The sequence below is a fragment of the Misgurnus anguillicaudatus genome, chromosome 10, assembly GCF_027580225.2.
Source record: "Misgurnus anguillicaudatus chromosome 10, ASM2758022v2, whole genome shotgun sequence".
NCBI classification, from domain to species: domain Eukaryota; kingdom Metazoa; phylum Chordata; class Actinopteri; order Cypriniformes; family Cobitidae; genus Misgurnus; species Misgurnus anguillicaudatus.
In genome coordinates, this window is record NC_073346.2 from 26,561,408 (window position 1) to 26,582,845 (window position 21,438).

The 21,438-nt window shown below is 38.7% G+C and overlaps 2 protein-coding genes and 1 long non-coding RNA gene across 3 annotated transcripts; 2 read left to right on the plus strand and 1 right to left on the minus strand.

Annotated features, from left to right (window-relative positions):
- Positions 1–1,014: 1,014 nt before the first annotated feature.
- Positions 1,015–20,645, minus strand: LOC129449248 (uncharacterized). The gene is made up of 4 exons (XR_008646016.2): positions 20,523–20,645; positions 19,823–19,860; positions 3,448–3,612; positions 1,015–2,960 (listed from the first exon to the last, which is right to left on the minus strand). It is a non-coding gene; the product is annotated as an uncharacterized lncRNA (long non-coding RNA).
- On the plus strand, positions 5,390–11,910 carry LOC129449246 (G-protein coupled receptor family C group 6 member A). The gene is made up of 6 exons (XM_055212032.2): positions 5,390–6,098; positions 6,837–7,134; positions 7,204–7,959; positions 8,084–8,281; positions 8,609–8,732; positions 9,111–11,910. Exons 1-6 carry the CDS (start codon positions 5,890–5,892, stop codon positions 10,130–10,132), a joined length of 2,607 nt encoding a protein of 868 aa, XP_055068007.2. The 5' UTR covers positions 5,390–5,889; the 3' UTR covers positions 10,133–11,910.
- On the plus strand, positions 14,232–18,553 carry LOC129449247 (G-protein coupled receptor family C group 6 member A-like). Its single transcript, XM_073872677.1, has 7 exons — positions 14,232–14,330; positions 15,144–15,304; positions 15,568–15,773; positions 15,918–16,741; positions 16,849–17,046; positions 17,139–17,262; positions 17,457–18,553. Exons 1-7 carry the CDS (start codon positions 14,232–14,234, stop codon positions 18,473–18,475), a joined length of 2,631 nt encoding a protein of 876 aa, XP_073728778.1. The 3' UTR covers positions 18,476–18,553.
- Positions 20,646–21,438: the final 793 nt, after the last annotated feature.

Sequence of the window (21,438 nt, forward strand, 5' to 3'; positions counted from 1 at the left end):
GAAAAGCTAACCAAGCCAAAGTAAAGTGAGCTGGCACGACCCGAACTGTGGGGTCTATGGAATGGGAACACCGCTGCCATAGAAAGCCTCCTGTAGATGATCCACTGTAATTGCACAACTGTCTGCCGAACACAACAGTTGGAGGGCATATGGACTACTTGTAGACCATGTCAATTTGGGAGTTGTGAGAATCACTAGTCAACCTTTATGGGAGAAAGAGTGTGACGACTAATGGTAAATCTAGTGAAGGTCACAGTGCAAAAAAGTATACAAAATAAACCAGAATAAGAGGAAACAACTGAAGAAATTAGAAAAGATATGTATACATAAGAAAAGTATTTAAAAAACACATTATAAAACTTAATAAATAAATAAATAAAAGGGGTAATCGGTACCGAGCCTTCACATGGCAGCCCCCTTTTGACTAATTTTACAGTACCACACAGTTCTAAAATATTTATTTTTTATTGGAATCAAAAGAATTATTAGGCTATGAACTACAGAAACCACCAACAGTAGGCAAAACAATATGGGAAAGGAGAAATATGCAATTACTTGTACTTGTTTTTCGCATAAATATGCTTGAACCAATTTTTTTATATTAGAATATAACATGGTCAAAACATGTATCCTGCACACGTTTTCCTAGTTAAGGGGGAATACAAGGGAGTAATGGTCATTTTAAGGACCTGACGGACGTTTTTTTACTTATCACAGAAAACCTTTTTTAACTTCCCAAACAGTATATTTGATTGTATAGACAATTGAAAATTTGTCATAGCTCATGTGGATTTTCAAGGAAGCAAAACAGACATAAATGCTTTGTTATGGCACAACTCTTATCTTTGTTGAGATGGTCACACTTGCTTGCAACACCACAGATGACGAATGAAAACAGCAAAGTTTGACGACTGCCCTTTAATCGCCACCTATGATTAAAAATAATGTCATTGAGGTTTAGGTCAAGGAGAGAAATAAGAGCCAAACCACATTTTCATCACAGTACACCTGATATCTTAATGTGTAACAGAACATTTTATTTGCCTGTTTATTTTTCCACCAACAGCTTCACACAATATCAACATTTGTCCTTGAGGAAAGCAATGACCTCCTCTATACTGTAAATTTGTACCAATGATAACTTAACACAAATGTATTTTTCTCTAATGCGAAAAAGCAACCCAAACTTAGAAAACATCGTACAAACATGAGAAATATTACAAAACTATTAATACATTTTCAATTTACATTCTCAATGTTTTGTAAATATATGGCCTTTCCATAATTCTTATTTATCTATCAATGTAAAACAATTACAGGTAAGGGCGAAACAAGGAAGTAAATAATCGGCAGCAATTTTTTGCCATACAGGTTTATATTACAAACAGTGGCGGCTCGTGACTGCTCATCAGAGGGGCGCAAATTCAAAATATGTGTTCGGAGTGTCATATGTGTTGCTTACATTTTCAAAATATGTGTTTGTTGCATCATGTGAACCATGTGCATCACGTGCTCCGTCACAACAAGTTCCCGCTGCACACGTCAAAACTGTTTATGATAAAAGAGACGCTCACGTTCACAAAATACAAACAAGACAGCTTAACAGTAAACTCTGATTACGCATGAGATTCTGCGAGTTTCTGGCAAACGCGAGCGTCTCTTTTATCATAAACCCTTTAGACGCGTCTGCAGCAGGCACTTATTTTGACAAGACACGTGATGCACATAGGACCACTCGACGCGCAGAACACATATTTTGAAATTACAAACCACACACATGACGGGCTACATACATGTTGTGACGAACTTCGCATCGAGCGCCCACAAAAAAAAAAGAAGTCAATGGCCACCACTGATTAAAAAGTAATTTCCTTGCCAGTAAATTCAATTGAGGTGTTTAATACAAAGAAAATAAATAAATGAGAATTAGACAAAAAAAGAACTGTAGTTTTAAACGTAGGTTCGAGAGGAGCCTAAACATTCAGGTCTGTCAATCATCATTATGGGCGCGCATATAAGGCAGCCTTCAGGCCTCCATGTCCAGCTGCAATTTCTCTTCCCCATCTCCCCATTCACTGTTCTCTTTCTTCCTCTGTGCAGTTCTGTTGCAAGGACTTGAACTTGGGGCTCAAGCTCCGGTCTCAGGTTCGCTCTCACTGAAGGTTCAGAGCATCAGCAAAGCAGGTGACAGGGGAACGTCTGCATGCTGGTTTCTGAACAACCGGACCCTGCCAGACCAGTTACTTTAAACAGCACAATAAATACACTTCTGTATCTTCTGTATCAGAGGTCCGGCTATATCCATTTGCTTATAAGCATGTATGCTCCACAGGAGAAGAGACATGTCAGAGCTGAAGGCTGGGCACTTGTCTCACTCGAACACCGATTGACGAGGTAGCTTCACATTTCTGAAGGGACATGGAGTAAAGTTTACCTAACAGTGTCTAATGATAACAAGAAGAAGAATAAGAAAAGCTGGAGGTTTTTTAAACTAAAGGCTTTGCCATTCTCCATTCTCTTCAAATCCTCTTACACAACAAGGGAGCTTGGAAGATGGGCAGGTTGTAAATGGAAGATTTATTGAATGGCCTTGGCATCATTTCTGGTGAGAGCAGCTATAAGGTGCCTGGTTTATGGAGTAAAACCTGCACTACAGAGAGGAGGGGGAGACTCCAGGCAGGATGGATAGAAAAAACAAGGCCTGAAAGCTTGGCCAGGAGCACAGAATAAGGGATAGAACTGGAAACCCTCCATTGGTGCCTCAGGCTGGTGGAAAATGTACTGCCCCTGGTTCTGATCCACTTGTGGAGCGATGCTTTCATTGATATTTTAGCTGGTTCCTGGTAGACTTTATATTTGGATCCTACTTCCTCCTCCACCCCAAAGTAGTGCTCAATCAGGTCAAAGGCCTTCTGGTAAATCTCCTGGTTCTCGTTGCTCTGCAAAAACTCAATCCAAACCTGGAGAGGGACATTAACAGTCAGTCACACATTTATAAAGCATTCCAATTCATCCCAATTGTGATCCATTTGGTCAAACTAAATATAGATATTTTGGACCTCACTTTGTGTAAAGGGAAAAGAAAAATGGACAGATCTTGCACACAAAGCAGCTCAAAAACCTCTATTATGTCATTGTGTGATGTTGCATTGCATTCACTAATATTAATTTAATTATTATTACTGTCATCCACAGTCAAACAAACCAAACAGTGGTGCAGGGTTTTCGTGAGCCACACAGAGATAAAAAGCTCACGTTGATTAGCGTAACCCCTACTGCCATCTTGTGGAGGTCCTGTAAGTGCAGTTGGCTGTAACCCTGACTAATATGAAACTGTAGGATCCAAATATAAAATCTACCAGGCACCTGCTAAAATATCAATGAAAGCACTTCAGAAACAAATGTATAATGTTAGCATAGATTTAGACTAGGTTAATGCATGCCTACCATAAACTTCAATAAGGGCGCAGTAAGGGTTGATCCCGCTTCCGTTCTTGTTCTCCTAGTCTGAGAATGTTCTTCAGGCCATTCAGAGCCACCTGAACAATCTTGGAGTCCATCACCATCAGCAAGTCACACATGGGCAATATGGTGTTCAGGGATACCAAGTACCTGTGTATAAAGCATGCTTATAACTCTGAACTTACAAAGCAGAGTTTGATGTAGTTATAGTCTATCCAGAGTCCTACTATACATATATTAACTCTGTGTGAAACAGATTATGAGATTATTGATAAATAATAACCACAGTTTAGAATTAAGGCCAATTCACACTGATCCAAATGCGTTTTTTGGGACAGTATAAAACCCCTGTTGGCAGTTCTTGGATCAAAGTAAATGAGATTTAAGAATGTTACCGTTTGTTGACGTTTATCTGGAGTTGGTTGGTGTTAGATCAGTGTTAATTGGCCTTTATTAGCACAGCTATTTACGAAGTAAGTAAATAAATAAATGTATGATGAAAGTTAAACCTGGTTTAGCTCTGGCTGAAAAAAGCCATGGCTTCTATAAGTATTTATTGTGTCTACATACTTTGAGTAGCTAGATGGCACTAAACAGCTATTTTACTCTGCGTAAAACCCATTTTTCTCGTGTTTTTAGTTAGATGGGGAGTGAGGGGAGTAAATTTTAGTGGAGCATAGTGGAGAACTGATCTCAGCTATCAGCTGAAGTTCTAGATTGAGATCACAATACCTCCTTACGGCCTGACATCGTCTTCTGGTCCACCCCTACTAAGACAGTGCTATTGGTTGAATTGACTATACGTGAGAAGAAGGAATGGAGGCTGCCTATGAGAGGATGAAGAGAAGTATACAGACCTAGGAACTGAGTGCCTTCAAGCTGGGTAGAGGATCATACCTTTCCAGTGGAGTTGGCTGCAGAGTCTACATCGGAGCATCTATCAAAAGGTTTCTGAAGTTGCTGGGCACCACCGGCTGTGATCTATGGATGGCAATGAAAGATCTAGCAAGGTGAAAAGCGGAAGATTTTTAAACAATAATTGCTAACCCAGTGGTGGTTTTAATAGCCAGGAGCAGAGATTTGAATTTGATGCAAGCTGCTATAGGAGTCCAGTTCAACCAGACAAAGAGAGGAGTGACTTGCGCTCTCTTCGGCTCATTAAAGACCATTCTGGCCGCCGCATTCTGTATCATCTGTAGATGTTTGGTTGTGCAGGCTGAGAGTCCGGCAAATAGCACATAGCAATTTTTTTAAGTCTAGAGAGGACAAGAGCCTGGACTAGGCTTGGTTTAGCATGCTCAGATAGGAAAGGTCTAATTTTCCTATTGTAAAGGATGAATCTACAGGTGCTTGTGGTGGTGGCAACATGATCCATGAAGCTAAGCTGATCATCAATTACCACTTACAGGTTTCTGGCTGTCCTGGAAGGCATAATGGTCAAAGAAACTAGTTGAATGAAAAGGTTGTGATGAATCTAAGGGTAAGTCGATATTACAAGCTGTTCTCTCTCTGCCAAGTTTAGCCAATGGGGTAATGGTGATATGGTCAGCAGCCATATAGTGATGGGACACTATACTATCATAAAGCAGTGTCCTTCAAATGAGATGTTAAACCAAGGTCCTGACTATCAGTGGTCATAAAAAATCCCAGGATGTCTTTGGAAAAAGAGTAGGGATGTATCCTGGCCAAACTTGTCCATTGGCCTACTAATCATCCCCTTGTAAACCAATTGGCTATATCACTCTGCCTCCTCTCTACTAATAAGCTGGTGTGTGGTGGGTGTTTTGGTGCAATATGGCTGCCGTCGCATCATCCAGGTGGATGCTGCACATTGGTGGTGGTTTAGAAGAATCCTCCCTTTCATATGTGAAGAGCTTTGAGAGCTGCAGAAAAGTGCTATATAAATGTAACGAATTATGAAATGAGTGAGATGGCATGCTGACATGCGGGCAGAAAACCTTGGATCATCAGGCTGGATATGATTTGATTGGCCATCACATCATTTTGACTTTGAAGAGCGCTTTTAGACCTCTGATTGAACCAGCCAGACAAAGATAGGCGTTGTACACAGTTGGGCAGATTTTTTCATGACTGTTATTACACACCACGGGGATCTCAGTGGTGGTCACAGCCCTGCGTGAGATAATGGTACACTTTTCAATGTATGTTAAGCAACAATGCTGCTGTTTTCTTTTGTTAAGAGAATTGTTGGCATTGGTTTTTATTTCACCTGGTTTACAGGAAACACCTACTTTATATGGTTAAGGGGATAGGACTTGGAAAAGTTGTGGGAGGTATTATGTCTAAGTTTGTTGGTTTTTTTCATTCCAGCTTGCATGAAGGAAGCAGTTTGTGCATTATAAACAAATATGTGTAAAAAAGCCTGTCAGTCAACCAGGTTAACTTGGGCTGTAACAGCCTAATGCAATGATGTCTTATTTGGTTTTGATGAAACTCTTTCTGATGTTCTCTCGGCTTGAGGAAGTGACAGAAGCCTCTCTGACAAAACCCAGCTTTCCAGAAGCCACAGCTCCAGGAGACATCATCATCGGAGGGCTTTTTCCAATCCATGAGGCGGTGAAGGACAACATGAACCTATACAGCATCTCTCCACCCCAACGTTCTAACTGCAGTAGGTGAGTGCTCACTGTACAAGATTCAGCCACAAAGCTCTAACAAATGGAGATTGGCCGTTCTTTTTTTAGATATTATAGTTGGTTACTTAGAATCCACATCTTTATATTTTATTTTGAAGGCCCAGGTTTGAGATTTGACAGTTTGGCCTGGTTTCTGATTTTAAGTCATTGCCGTATTGCATTGTACATAGGGATGGGACAATACATCGATATTGCGATAAGCTGGCATCAAATATCAATAAATAAATAAATAAATGAACAAATGTTAACTAGACTGAAAGAGATTAGGATAGGATGGCGGATGCGCATAAAATAATATTTGTCAGTAATGCAGTTATTATGGAGAATAGTGAATAGTTGCATTCATTGATATAAGGTGTGTCCCTAAATTTTCTGCTTGCACTCCAAAAATTTTCAGTCAGTGGCTAAAGTAAAAAAGGTAGTCTGGAGTCCGATACCTATACTAAAAACGTATACTTTGTGGACTTGAATAAAGAGACAAAAGTTGCACTTAACCTTTACCTGGACATTTTGTTTTAATAGTTTTTCAGAATTTCTGATTTATCATCAGAGGATTAGCAAGCAATACATCATCTATTGGAGAATTGTCGCACCGTGATACTATTGTTATCGTGAGCTATGTACCGAGTCATATTGTGAGGTACCCTGTGATTCCTGTAAAATAAAGTCTGAAGGATCCAGGTCGAGTCACCTCTGCACAATTTTGTTTCTCTTTAGATTTTACACAAGAGGTCTAACTCGGGCCTTAGCTATGATTCATGCTGTGGAAGTGGCCAACAGATCCCCTATGCTGACTGATTTGAACATTACTCTTGGATACCGCATTCAAGACACATGTTATGATGTTACCACTGCACTTTGGGCCATCCAGGATTTTACACGGCCGTTCTCAGCCTGTGATGTAGCAACAAACTCTTCTCAAGGTGACAAACCCACCATGGCTATAATTGGGGCCTCTTCCTCGGATATCTCCATTGCAATTGCCAGGGAACTTAACCTTCTACTAATTCCACAGGTAAGCTATTTTGGAGTATGAGGTAATATGATACGATGTGTTCAATTCTCATCTGTGTACCTGTTACAGATCAGTTCCTCATCGACGGCCATCATTCTGAGTGACAAAAGTCGTTTTCCTGCTTTCATGAGGACTGTCCCCAATGACGAGCACCAAACCAGAGCCATGGTAAAACTGTTGAAGGACAGGAAATGGAACTGGGTTGGAATTATTTATACAGACGGAGACTACGGGCGTTCTGCAATGGAAAGCTTTGTTGCCCAGGCCGCACAGGAGGGAATTTGCGTTGCCTTCAAGCAAATCCTACCCGACTCGCTTGTGGATAAACAAAAACTTAACACCTTGATCAACCAGACGGTGAACACTATTGTCAATAACCCTAAAGTGAAAGTGGTGGTCTCCTTTGCTAAATCTTTTCAAATGAAACTCTTATTCAAGGGTTTGTATGGTAAAGTTTTTGATAGGAGGTTGTGGGTGGCCAGCGATAATTGGTCGACTGCTACAAATATTCTTGAAGAAGTGAATCTGACAGATATCGGAGATGTACTCGGGTTTACCTTCAAGAGTAGGAATGTTACATCGTTCAAACAGTTCCTTAAGGATTTACAGTTTGAGGATGAAGAAAATCTGAATTCATTTCTGAAGATGTTTTTAGAAAATTCGGATGTAGGAAATATTACAGTGGCGGTACAGAAACTCCTAAAAAATACTTATTCGGAGATGGTTTTCGGCATTCAGCTGGCTGTCAGTGTTATTGCAAAAGCTGTGGCTGAACTATGTGGGAAACGCCAATGCAAGAATGCAACAGATATCCATCCCTGGCAGGTACTTCACCACACCATTTTCGAGATTAAAACACAAATTATTTTTAATGATTATAAATTTTTTAGAAGAAAAAAAAAACATGTTTAAACTCATCACAAATGTTTTTTTTTTCTTTTGTTTTCAGCTCCTTGAACAGATGAAAAACATCACTTTTGAAATGGAGGGGGCAAATTACAACCTCAGTACAAGCGGCGACATTAATTTGGGATATGATGTCTTCTTATGGCAAGAAGATGAATTGAATAAAACGGTCAAAGTTGCTGAATACGATACAATCACTGCCAGTTTCACCTCTATACACCAAAATCTAAGTGTTTTTGAGGTGATATGTCTGTATTATATACTACTAATAATAATAGTTTTAGGGGTGGTTTCCCGGACAGGGATTATCTTAAGACAGGACTAAGCCTTAGTTTAATTAGAAAATATAACTAGTTTTAACAAGCATACCTTACTAAAAACATTACGTGTGTGCATTTTGAGGCAAAACAAGGAGCACTTATGTGTTTTAAGATATGTCAGTCCAAGTTGTTTTCAGTTTGGACAGCCCTTACATTTGTTTTAGTCTAGGACTAGTCTAATCCCTGTCAAGGAAACCGCCCCATAGTTTTATATATTGTAGTATCTTAATAACTCTTTTTCTTCTCAGAATGTGATATCGAAATGCTCGAACAGCTGTCAGCCAGGAGAGTTTAAGAAAACAGCCGAAGGCCAGCACACTTGTTGTTATGAATGCATCAATTGCTCAGAAAACTATTACTCCAACAACACAGGCAAGTTCCTTGCTGCCCACACAAATTATATCTTTGCCCAATGACATAATTATTTCGACATGTAATATTGGACAGAACACATGCTGAACAACTGCTGGGTTATTATTATAACCCATGGTTGCATAACAACAACCCAACATGGGTCATTTTTGACCCAGCATGTGTTCCATCCAATATTTACCCAGCATGGGTTAAAAATAACCCAGCCATGTTTTAGAGTGCAGGGTCACCAGCTTTAAACATTCTGTATAAATATATACACCTCAATGCGACTTTACAGTGTAAATATGGCACTAAGACCCAAAATACGCTTAACACTGAAATGTTATCAGAACATTATCTCAACATATGAATAAATGCTTGATAATTGCATTTCAGACATGGTCCAGTGCTACTCATGTAAAACAGACGAGTGGTCAGACTCTGGAAGCTCCAAGTGTAACCCCAAGACTTATGAGTACTTTGAGTGGAATAATGGGTTTGCTATAGTGCTCTTGACCTTGGCTGCTTTGGGCGTCCTCTTCCTCTTCTTGATCTCTGCGCTCTTCATCTATCAGAGGAACTCTCCTGTGGTAAAGGCAGCAGGTGGACCACTCTGTCATCTGATCCTTGTTTCCCTACTGGGAAGTTTCGTCAGCGTTGTCTTCTTCGTGGGTGAACCGAGCAACATGACGTGTAAGGTGAGGCAGGTGGTCTTCGGCCTGAGCTTCACGGTCTGCATCTCATGCATTTTGGTCAAGTCTTTGAAGATCCTCCTGGCTTTTCGGATTAACTTGGAGTTAAAGGAGCATCTGACCAGGCTTTACAAGCCGTACGTGATCATCTGGGTCTGCACGGGGGTGCAGGTCATCATTTGCACAATTTGGCTGATCTTGCACAGCCCTTATAAAGACAAGGTGCCTAACCCCAAAATCATTCTCATAAAGTGTAATGAGGGATCAGAAGTGGCATTTGGGGTCATGCTGGCATACATCATTTTATTGGCGCTAGTGTGTTTCACGTTTGCATACAAAGGCAGGAAACTTCCACAGAAATACAATGAAGCAAAGTTCATTACGTTCGGTATGCTCATTTATCTCATGGCCTGTGTTATTTTTATACCTGTGCACGTTACCACGAGTGGCAAATACTTACCAGCTGTGGAGATGGTGGTTATTCTTATATCCAACTATGGAATATTGAGCTGCCACTTCATGCCGAAATGTTACATAATCATTTTTAAAAAAGACCACAATACCAGAGATGCTTTTCTGAAGAACATTAATGAATATTGTACCAGAAGTGTTAAGAACATCAGGGGTTTGAGTGAATCAGTCTATACCATATCTAATCCTCAACTTGTATCTCCTGAGAATGCAGCTAATGTTTCTGCACAAAAAGAAAAAGAAACAGTGACTTAAATGTATACAAGGCCAGACATTAAAGATTGGCGGTCCACCATCAGATTTAAGATGAGATATTGGCATCTTTAGATTAAGAAAAGACTATGAACCCACGATGAAGTTTATTCTGAACAATGAACTTTATAGCAAAAAATAATAATTGTTATGCAGGGCCGTGCAGAGACCTTTGGAGGGGCTGGTGCTCAAAGTATAAAAACAGAATAGAAAAGACCATTTTAAGTCTTAACATGTTTCTTTTTTTCCCTTGCAAATGTAGTGAGACAGAAAAATCTATATAGACTAATTTTTAATATCTATATATTTATATTTATGCATTATATGCTTTTATCCAAAGCGACTTGCATTACAATATATACATTTTGTGTGTGTGTGTGTGTGTGTGTGTGTGTGTGTGTGTCAACAGTATGCAGCTTTAATATTATTGCTTTTTGATATTATTAGGTTTACATGCTTGTGAAAGGAATCTGAATTTATTCATTTCAATGATTTAAATAATTAAAACAGCATTTATGGAGGATAAATAAAATGAGTCACATGATGACCTATTGACCTTTCACCGGACAATCTCTTCCAGGTCGATCCCTAGCTCACAGTTTCATTTTACATTCTCAATGTTATGTAAATATCTGGACTTCCCATTGTTATAATTCTTATTTATCTGGATCAATATAAAACAATTACAGGTACAGGTGCAGTGGTGTAGTGCAGGATATAAGCAGGTATACGGAGTATATCTACCTCTTTATTTGATGGAATGGGGTATACCCACTCTACTGGGGGCATAAATTAAGAGTATACCCACTTCTTCAGACACCACTACATCACTGTACAGGCGGAACGAGGAAGTAAATTATTGCCACAAATTCAGGTGCAATTTTCTGCCGTTCAGGTTCATATTACAAAAGTAATTCCCTTGCCAGTCAATTGAACTGAGGTGTTTAAAAAAGGAAAAGAGATTAGAATTAGAAGAAATTTAAGTAGGGTCCATTCAAGGAAAAGCTCACATTTTACAACATAACACTCCACTATTTGAAAAGTATTTTTCACTGGACATTAAACCCCTCATCCAAAAACATTTCCTTGTGTTTTGAATATATACACGTTGGTTTTTGAATAGGCCGACCCTCCAGACCAGTTACTTTGAACTACACAATGAATACACTTTTGTATCTTCTGTATCAGAGGCCCAGCTATTCTAGTAAATGTCACATGAAAATGTTTGTTAACAAACATGGGATAAGCAGTAGGTGTGATGGCACGCAGTCATATAAATTCAAATACATTCTTTGTCTCGCCAAACACCACGTCAGACCCTTGTGGTTTTTGCCACACATATCCATTTGCATAGAAGCACCAGGAAGACAAATGTCAAAGCTGAAGGCTGGGCGCTTGTCCCACACAATTGCCAATTGACGAGGTAGCTTCACATTTCTGAAGGGACATGGAGTAAAGTTTACTTAAAGTTTGACTTTTTGTTTAATCAACATAGATTTACAAGTCATTTCAAATTACTAGTCTTTATCTTGACTATAGATGAGTTGCTATACAAGTTATAAAATGAAGTTGACATATTTCAACTATATTTTATAAGATATAAATAATAGTAAGTTAAAATGACTTGGAGCAATGTCAAGTCACATACTGTATGATGGGCTTTGTGGTGTTCAGGGATACCTGTGTAGAAAGCATGCTTATAACTCTGAACTTACAAAGATTCAGAGCAGAGTTTGATGTAGTTATAGTCTATCCAGAATCCTACTATACATCTAGTTTGTGTGAAACAGATTTTGAGTCACACTACTCCAACAAATGCATTTGTTGAAGTTTGTTGGGTCAGTATAAAACCCCAATTGGCAGTTCTTGGTAAAGTAAATGAGACTTAAGAATGTTACTGTTTGTTGGCATTTATCTGGAGTTGTTTGGTGTTAGATCAGTGTTAATTGGCCTTTATTTACTAAGTAAATAAATAAATGGATGATGAAAGTTAAACCTGGTTTTTCTCTAGCTGTAAAGAAAAAACTAAACCCTATGGCTTTTTCTAACCATCTATTAGTATTTACTGTATATGCCCCCACAATATTTAATGAAATTAAATATACGCCCTTGATGCTTATAGTACAATACTGAAGTCCTGGATATCATTTGTTTTTACCTATTTTGAGTCGCTAGATGGCACTAAACAGCCATTTTACCTTGCATAAAACCCAGTTTTCTTATGTTTTTGGTTAGATGGGGAGAGAGGGAAGTATTTTGTCTTTTTCTGTTTTGTCTGTTTCCCTTTACTTTTGGTAAGGGTAGCCTAAATAGTTTAATCCTTCCTGTAGCTAGTCATAATTTTGTTTGTTAATTTGGCAATATCCCATCTTGAAGTCATTCTTTTATTACTTTTTGTTACAATAAAACTTCTACAATTTAACCTTAAAACTGGTGTTGTGGTTCCTGCCTGGGAAAGGAGCAAAGTAACTTAATAGCAACTAATAATAGTAGTGGTTAAAGTTGCATAAAATGTAAATAATAAAGAAGGCTAAAAAGTTCTTCAAACTAATACTTAATGGATGGATTTCACAACTAATACAATTTTCTATTGCGCTTATGATTTGGCTGTCCCTGCTGAAAAAACAGCATACCAGCAAGAACAGCATATGTTGTGTTTTGGTGCTGGTTTGCTAGTGAACACCAGCTAAACCAGCATTAGCACCAGCATTAGCACCAGCTAAACCAGCACCGAACCAGCATTAGCACCAGCATCCCATGCTGGTCATACCAGCAAGATCAGCATATGTTGTGTTTTGGTGCTGGTTTGCTAGTGAACACCAGCTAAACCAGCATCAGCACTAGCATTAGCACCAGCTAAACCAGCACCAAACCAGCATTAGCACCAGCATCCCATGCTGGTCACACCAGCAAGACCAGCATATGCTGTGTTTTGGTGCTGGTATACTGGGAACCACCAGCTAAACCAGCATCAAACCAACATAGACCAGCATAATTCCCATGCTGGTCCATGATGGTTTGATGTTGGTTTTTTCAGCAGGGGTGAGATTTGGGTGCGTAAGATGTGATGAATTCTGATCCATATAAAGTCTAATCATGTAGATAAGTACATTTTTTGCACTTCTCCGTGTCACACTGATGTTTTTGCAGTGGACTGCCGAACATTGCTCTCTTTTATTCCACTTTGACTTCTCTTTCATTGTCATTCTGTCTGTTTCTGTGAATCTGTGCTGTTGTCCAGCTTGCATTTTCACTCCAAAATGGCGGCCATTCCGAAGCGCTACCTAGTGGTCTTTACCAAAAGCATCAGATTTTCTCCTATTTGGCTTCTAATAAATTCTTGCCAAATTAATTCAGGCTTCTCGGCACAAAAGGATGTTACACTGTGTTACAATTCGCTCACTCGTTTTTATTCACACCGCCAAGTCTGCAGTTAGTGAAGTAATGTAGGCAACAGTGAACAAGGCGATTTCAGACACAGCCATAAAGTATCAGTGTAGTGAATGGTTTCCGTGGTCAAATGCAGAGGCTTCATGCTCATTTAAACAGAGGGGGCATTTTTAAAAATAATCTGTACAATATCTGTGCTCTTGGATACACATTGTCATTACTAATATACTCATATTTGGTAATCACAGAAGTGTTGAAAATGGAGGAAGAGTGGAGTGCTACAAGGTTGTGCACTTGCAGGGCAGATGAACAACCTGGGAAGCTATCAACAGGAAGATAACATGGGCTGATATGTGGAAGATGCCCAAAAAAAGGCTTAGCCTCCTCATTAGGGCTACGTATGACAGGCTTCCTAGTCCCCAGAACCTACACTTATGGTACAGATCAGAAAAGAACTGCCACCTTTGCCCCTCCCTGAATCCAAACCTCCAGCATATCTTCTTTGGGTGCAAGGCAGCATTGACCCAGGCCTGCTACAGATGGCACCATGATCAGGGTTCACTGCTAGCTTGCTGAAATTCTGGAGACATGCAGGCTGGAAGCAAATAAGGCAACATCCCAGCCGTATCTTCAATTTATCAGACAAGAAGAAGAGGGCTGAAATAGCGGCTTGAAGGGGTGGTCTCTCTTGTCACCCGGAGGAAAGTGGAGCATGGTAGTTGATCTCAACCATCAGCTGAAGTTCCAGATTGAGATCACCATTACCTCCTTACGGCCTGACATTGTCCTCTGGTCCACCCCTACTAAGAGAGTGCTATTGTTTGAATTGACTATACATGAGAAGAAGGGCTAAAGGCTGCCTATGAGAGGAAAGAGAAGTATACAGAGCTGGCAGCTGCGGGCCTTCAGGCTGGGTGGAGGGCTCATACCTTCCCAGTGGAGATTACCTACATTGGAGCATCTATCCAAAGGTTTCTGAAGTTGCTGAGCACTACCGGCTGTGATCTTAAGACGGCACTGAAAGATCAGGCAGAGGAGGCAGAAAGAGGGAGCTTTTGGCTTTGGCTATCCAGAAGGGACAGATAATGGTGTAAACAGGGATCCTAGGCCCAGAAGCATGGGTGGCAGGGAGATGTCCCTGCCGCTGCTCCACCACCTTGAGATGTTCTGGGATTAAAGAAGTGAAACACAAGTGAATGGATGTCTCCCGGCTGATTGCACTGGCAGTGGTGCTTCTGTGTCTATAATATAATATGTCCTGGGCTTCTACATTCAAAGCTATGTATTAAATGAGTTGTTACCAAAACCAGTAGTAAATAATTGCAGAGGTAATTATGCAATGTAATAAAAGAGTTCATTTATTCATATATTCTTACAAATACAACCGGCCCTTTAAGAGCAACTGTAATACGGATGTAGCCCTGGACGAAATCGAGTTTGACACCCCTGGTTTAGGGGGTGGGACTTGGAGAAGTTGTGGGAGGTATTGTGTATATGTTTTTAACACATATAAACAAAGATGTTTGAAAGGACCAGTCAGTCAATCGGGTAAACTCTGGTTGTAACAGCCAAAGCAATGATGTCTTGTTTGGTTTTGATGAATCTCTTTTTGATGTTTTCTCAGCTGGAGGAAGTGACAGAAGCCTCTCTGACAAAACCCACCCTTCCAGAAGCCACAGCTCCAGGAGACATCATCATTGGAGGGCTTTTTCCCATCCATGAGGCGGTGAAGGACTACACAAACATATACAGCATCTCGCCACCCCAGCGCTTTAACTGCAGTGTGTGAGTGCTCACTGTACAGGATTCAGCCACAAAGCTCTAAGAAATAGAGATTTGGCTTTCAGATTTTTATCAGATTTTTATACTTAGAATCCACATCTTGATTTATATTTTATTTTGAAAGCCCAGGTTTGAGCATAGGAAGGTTTGACTTCAATGATTTCACTGTTTGCCCTTTTCTCTGATTTCAAGTCATTGCCGTATTGTATTGTAAAATCTGAAGGGTCTCGGTCGAGTCACCCCTGCACAATTTTGTTTCTCTTTAGATTTTATACAAGAGGTCTAACTCAGGCCTTAGCTATGATTCATGCTGTGGAAGTGGCCAACAGATCCCCTATGCTGAGTGATTTGAACATTACTCTAGGATACCACATTCAAGACACATGTTCTGATGTTACCACTACACTTCGGGCCATCCGGGATTTTACACAGTCATCCTCAACCTGTGATGTAGCGACAAACTCTTCTCAAGGTGACAAACCCAGCATGGCTATAATTGAGGCCTCTTCCTCTGAAATCTCCATTGCAATTGCCAGAGAACTTAACCTTCTACTAATTCCACAGGTAAGCTCTCTTGTTTCAGTTAAACTTCTAAAAACTGGCATGAGATATTAAGGTGCTTCTGGAATAAATGGTGATCAAATAACACAAAAGCATTCATTGTCATCTGTGTACCTGTTGCAGATAAGTTTCGCATCTACAGCCATCATTCTGAGTGACAAAATTCGTTTTCCTGCTTTCATGAGGACTGTCCCCAATGACGAGCACCAAACAAGAGCCATGGTCAAACTGTTGAAGGACAGGAGTTGGAACTGGGTTGGAATTATTATTACAGATGGAGACTACGGGCGTTCTGCAATGGAAAGCTTTGTTACACAGGCCACACAGGAGGGAATTTGCGTTGCCTTCAAGCAAATCATACCCGACTCGCTTTCAGATGAACAAAAACGTACCGCCTCGATCAACCAGACGGTGAACACCATTATCAATAACCCTAAAGTTAAAGTGGTGGTCTCTTTTGCTAAATCTGTTCAAATGACAGCCTTATTTAAGGGTTTGGATGGTAAAGTTTCTGGTAGAAGGGTGTGGGTGGCCAGTGATAATTGGTCAACGGCTACAGATATTCTCAAAGTGGTGAACCTCACAGATATCGGAGATGTACTTGGCTTTACCTTCAAGAGTGGGAATGTTACATCGTTCAAACAGTTCATTAAGGATTTACAGTTTGAGAATGAAGAAAATATGAATTCACTTCTGAATGAGTTTTTAGGATATCTGCATGTTGGAAATATTACAGAGGCGGTTCAGGAACTTTTAGACAATACTAATCCGGACATGGTCTTCAGCATTCAGCTGGCTGTCGGTGTTGTTGCTAAAGCTGTGTCTGAACTATGTGGAAAACGCCAATGCAATGACCCTACAGAGATCCATCCTTGGCAGGTACTTCACCACACCGTCAGCCAAATTCAAAATTCAATTATTTTCAATGATTACTCATTTTTCACCAAAAAAAGTAAAACATAACAAATATGTTTATTTTGCTTCAGCTCCTTGCACGCATGAGAAACGTCACCACTGAGATGGAGGGGTTGAATTACAAGTTCAGTACTAGTGGCGACATGAATTTAGGATATGATGTCTTGATATGGCAAGAAAATAAATTGAATAAAACTGTCAAAATAGCTGAATACGATATAATCACTGCCAATTTTACCTATATACACCAAAATCTAAGTGTTTTTAAGGTGATGTATATGTCCGTATTATTTAAATTACTACTAATGATGATAAATTGTTTTATGTACTAAAGTTTCCTAATTACTCTTTTTCTTCTCAGAATGTGATATCGAAATGTTCAAACAGCTGTCAGCCAGGGGAGTTTAAGAAGACAGCCGAAGGTCAGCACACTTGCTGTTACGAATGCATCAATTGCGCAGAAAACTATTACTCCAACAACACAGGCAAGTTCCTTAAAGTACATAATATGGAAATCTTAGTCCAAAAGGCATAATTTAATATTTTACATTGATTTTCTATATTCATAATTTATATTAAAACTACTGATCTCATAACATGGAAATGGAAATGGTTGCATTTTAATGTTAAACCTATTTTATCTCAACATATGAATAAATGCTTGACTATTGCATTTCAGATATGGTCCAGTGCTATTCATGTAAAACAGACGAGTGGTCAGACTCTGGAAGCTCCAAGTGTAACCCCAAGACTTATGAGTACTTTGAGTGGAATAGTTGGTTAGCTATAGTGCTCTTGACCTTGGCTGCTTTGGGCGTCCTCTTCCTCTTCTTGATCTCTGCGCTCTTCATCTATCAGAGAAACTCTCCTGTGGTAAAGGCAGCAGGTGGACCACTCTGTCATCTGATCCTTGTTTCCCTACTGGGCAGTTTCGTCAGCGTTGTCTTCTTCGTGGGTGAACCGAGCAACATGACGTGTAAAGTGAGGCAGGTGGTCTTCGGCCTGAGTTTCACGCTGTGCTTCTCATGCATCCTGGTCAAGTCTTTGAAGATCCTCCTGGCTTTTCAGATGAACAGGAGGCTTGTGAAAAGGTTTCACAAGCCGTATGTTATCATCTGCGTCTGCACGGGGGTGCAGGTCATAATTTGCACCCTTTGGCTGATCTTGAACAGCCCTTATGAGGACAAGGTGCCTAACCCCAAAATCATTCTGAAAAAGTGTAACGAGGGCTCAGACGTTGGATTTGGGGTCATGCTGTCATACATCATTTTATTGGCGCTAGTATGTTTCACTTTCGCTTACAAAGGCAGGAAACTTCCGGAGAAATACAACGAAGCAAAGTTCATTACGTTCGGTATGCTCATTTATCTCATGGCCTGGGTTATTTTTATACCTGTGCACGTTACCACAAGTGGCAAATACTTACCAGCTGTGGAGATGGTGGTTATTCTTATATCCAACTATGGAATATTGAGCTGCCACTTCTTGCCAAAATGTTACATAATTATTTTTAAAAAAGAGCACAATACCAGAGATGCATTTCTGAGGAATATTTATGAATATTCGACCAGAAGTGCTGATAACATCATGGGTTTGAGTGAATCAATCTACACCATATCTAATCCTCAACTTGTGGCTCCTGAGAATCCACCTAATGTTTCTGCACAAGAGAGCAGAAATAGTGGCTTATACGATTAAGTTTAATGTCAGGAATTGAAAGATCAGGGGTTTAATATCTGATTTAAGATTTTAGCATATAAAACATTGGTGTCTTTAGATTAAGAAGAGAAAATTATTTTATGATGATGGTTAATCTGAATAATGTAGAAATAAAATAAATCATTTTTCTGTGTGCTTATACTGTATAATAGCATGTCAATTTGAAGAGTTCAGATGCTTAGTGTGTCTGACATGTTGTCTTATAAATTAGCATTTTTTAAAATCATGTTTAGGTACAGTAATTTCACTTTAGTGGCAATGAAAATGTTATTTGTGGGATATTGAAATTCCTTATGTTCAATTAGATTTTTGTATTTTGGTATTTAACTTAAATCTATAAAACATCTCCAGTCTCTCTTCTGTACAAAAATTCAGCCCTAATATATTTGGCAAACCTCTTTAGACACGGTAAAAAACTCCTGCAGCTCGACAAATCACATTTAATGGATCCTGCCAAAAATCTGCATCTGAGCTCTTCAAATTGTTTTTAGTTTAGCCAAATAAATGTGTAAAAACTGACTCAGGATCCAAGAAAATAATATTTCCACTATCTGTGTCATTAAACTAGAAATCATGTTGTTGTTTGGAGATAAAAGTGTAAATTTAAATCAATTAAATAATTCTTATATGTGACCCTGTCTGTGAAATCCAGGCTTTTAACATTATCTAATTGAGATTAGGAGCATCAAAGTTTAATTTTAGTCACAGATTTCATATTGATTTTAATATTTGACATGAATTTACACAGTAATATTAAAGATATAATGGTTATATTTTCTCAAAGTGTTATTAGGATGATCTTATGCAGAAAACAGTTAACCAGGGTCACATATTAGAGAGTAATGTGTACAAATGTGTATATAATTTATACAGTGCATCTTACACGACTGGTTTAGACTGCACTTTTTTCACTTTTTTAAAATTAAAAACAATGTCATTTACTCACTAGGTGTTTTTTATATTTCTTGTTCTGGCAGTTAGGGATAAAAATAAGTTATGCATATTTTAAAACATATTATACTTTACAAAATACATGCTTTAAAAAGTAATTTGTAACCTATTTTGTAACTTAATCTAAATACTTATGTAACGGAGCATGATGTCCTGTTTTTATGTTTACCAATAAAAATTACATCTACCAAGCTTTCTGCATTTTATTTTTAACAACATGAGTTTTCCACTGCATTTCCAGAAAAAAATGCAGACAATCTTTAAAAAAAGCACTTCAATGTATCAATCAAAAATTAATTACCTGCATTTAAGCACAATAAATATAATGTTAAAAGGATAGTTTACCCAAAAATGAAAATTCTGTAATTTACTCACCCTCGTGTTGTCCTAAACTTGATGAGTTTCTTTATTCTCTGTTTAATACAAAATAAATTATTTTGATAAATAATAACAAGTGCAAAGTTGACATTTCTGTAGTAGGAAAAACACATAATATGGAAGTTGATGGCTATATCAATGTGTGAACCACACTCCAGTAGATTCACCACCTAAAAAAATTCCTCAGATGACAATCAGGATGTTAGAGAAACTGTCTGCTTCTTTAACAAACACTAATGCCATACAGTGAAAGTGAATTGTATTTGACGTTAGTCGTCCACAAGTTTAACATTAGGCTACTTTCATTTTGTGTTTAACACTAGAATCAGAATGCAGCCTAATAAAGGTTTTAAAAAATATAAAAATGTATGTCAATATGGGGGAACAATTCCTATATCAGTACGTGTGGTCTTAACACAAGGAAGACAAACTTTTAAGAATGTTTTTTGTTATATTGCAATCAATGGAATTTTAAACGAATTTACCTCAACAACAACAACAACTTAGGATTCGTGAACAAATCAGGCATTCACACTGTATTTGTATACCAAAACTCATTGAGAATATCGACTCAAAAGAACAATTTATTTACGAATCGGATAATCCATCGTTTATTTAACTTAATTTAACCAAGACTGACATCTATGCTTTTTCAGATGTTGAATCCTTTGAAGCCGATCAAAGTTCTGCAACTCACATTGGACTGTGATGATTCCTTTTTCATGTTTATAAGTAAATTTGTCTTCATAAGACAAATTCATATTCCGTGCAGGGCCTTGTCCGTTTTGTGTCGTGAGTCGTGACCACAGGTCGTGACTAAGTTCCTGCTCTGCTATTTTCAATGGAAAGTAACGTTAGCTTAGCTAAAACCTGTTAGGAAACCCGCGCTAAGTGTAGCTGGATTGCGTCATACGTAATATTAATTAGCATATCAGTGATGTTCTTCTTAAAAAAAAACTGTCAGAGAATGTGACCCATTAAAACTTCTTGTTAATTTAAACGTTAACTAGCAATTTTACTTCCACCACTAAGTTTGTCTGGGTACAAACTGTGCAACTGAGCTATGTTTTATATTTGTCCAAACAGTCCAGTTTCAAAAACGAGGAGCAACAAAACACAGACCCTTTCAATCACACAATTAAAGTATAAATTGAATCCTAAGAAATGAATCAATAATATTCTCTCTTTCTCTCCATGCAAAGTGTGTGTGTGTGTGTGTGTATATATATACATACATACATACATACATACATACATACATACATACATGTTTACACCATAGCTACAATTATTTGCATTCTGAATGTATAAGGTGTTGATCCCATAGTCAAATAAGTCGAGGCAAATTTGAAATGATCTGCAGATTAAGAGAGTCACAAAGAAAATGTAAATTGAAACCCAGGATTATTTGGGGAACTAATCAAATGAGGTACAAAACACAAACACAATTTTTTTTTACATAAATATAAGATTAAGATCACTAAATAGATGGTAACATTTGATTGCAACCTCACCAGGAGAGGAGATGAATCAGACATGAAGGAAAACAGCAAAGCAAAGTTTGACGACTGCCTTTTATCCTCCACTAATGGTTAAAAATAATGTCATTAAGG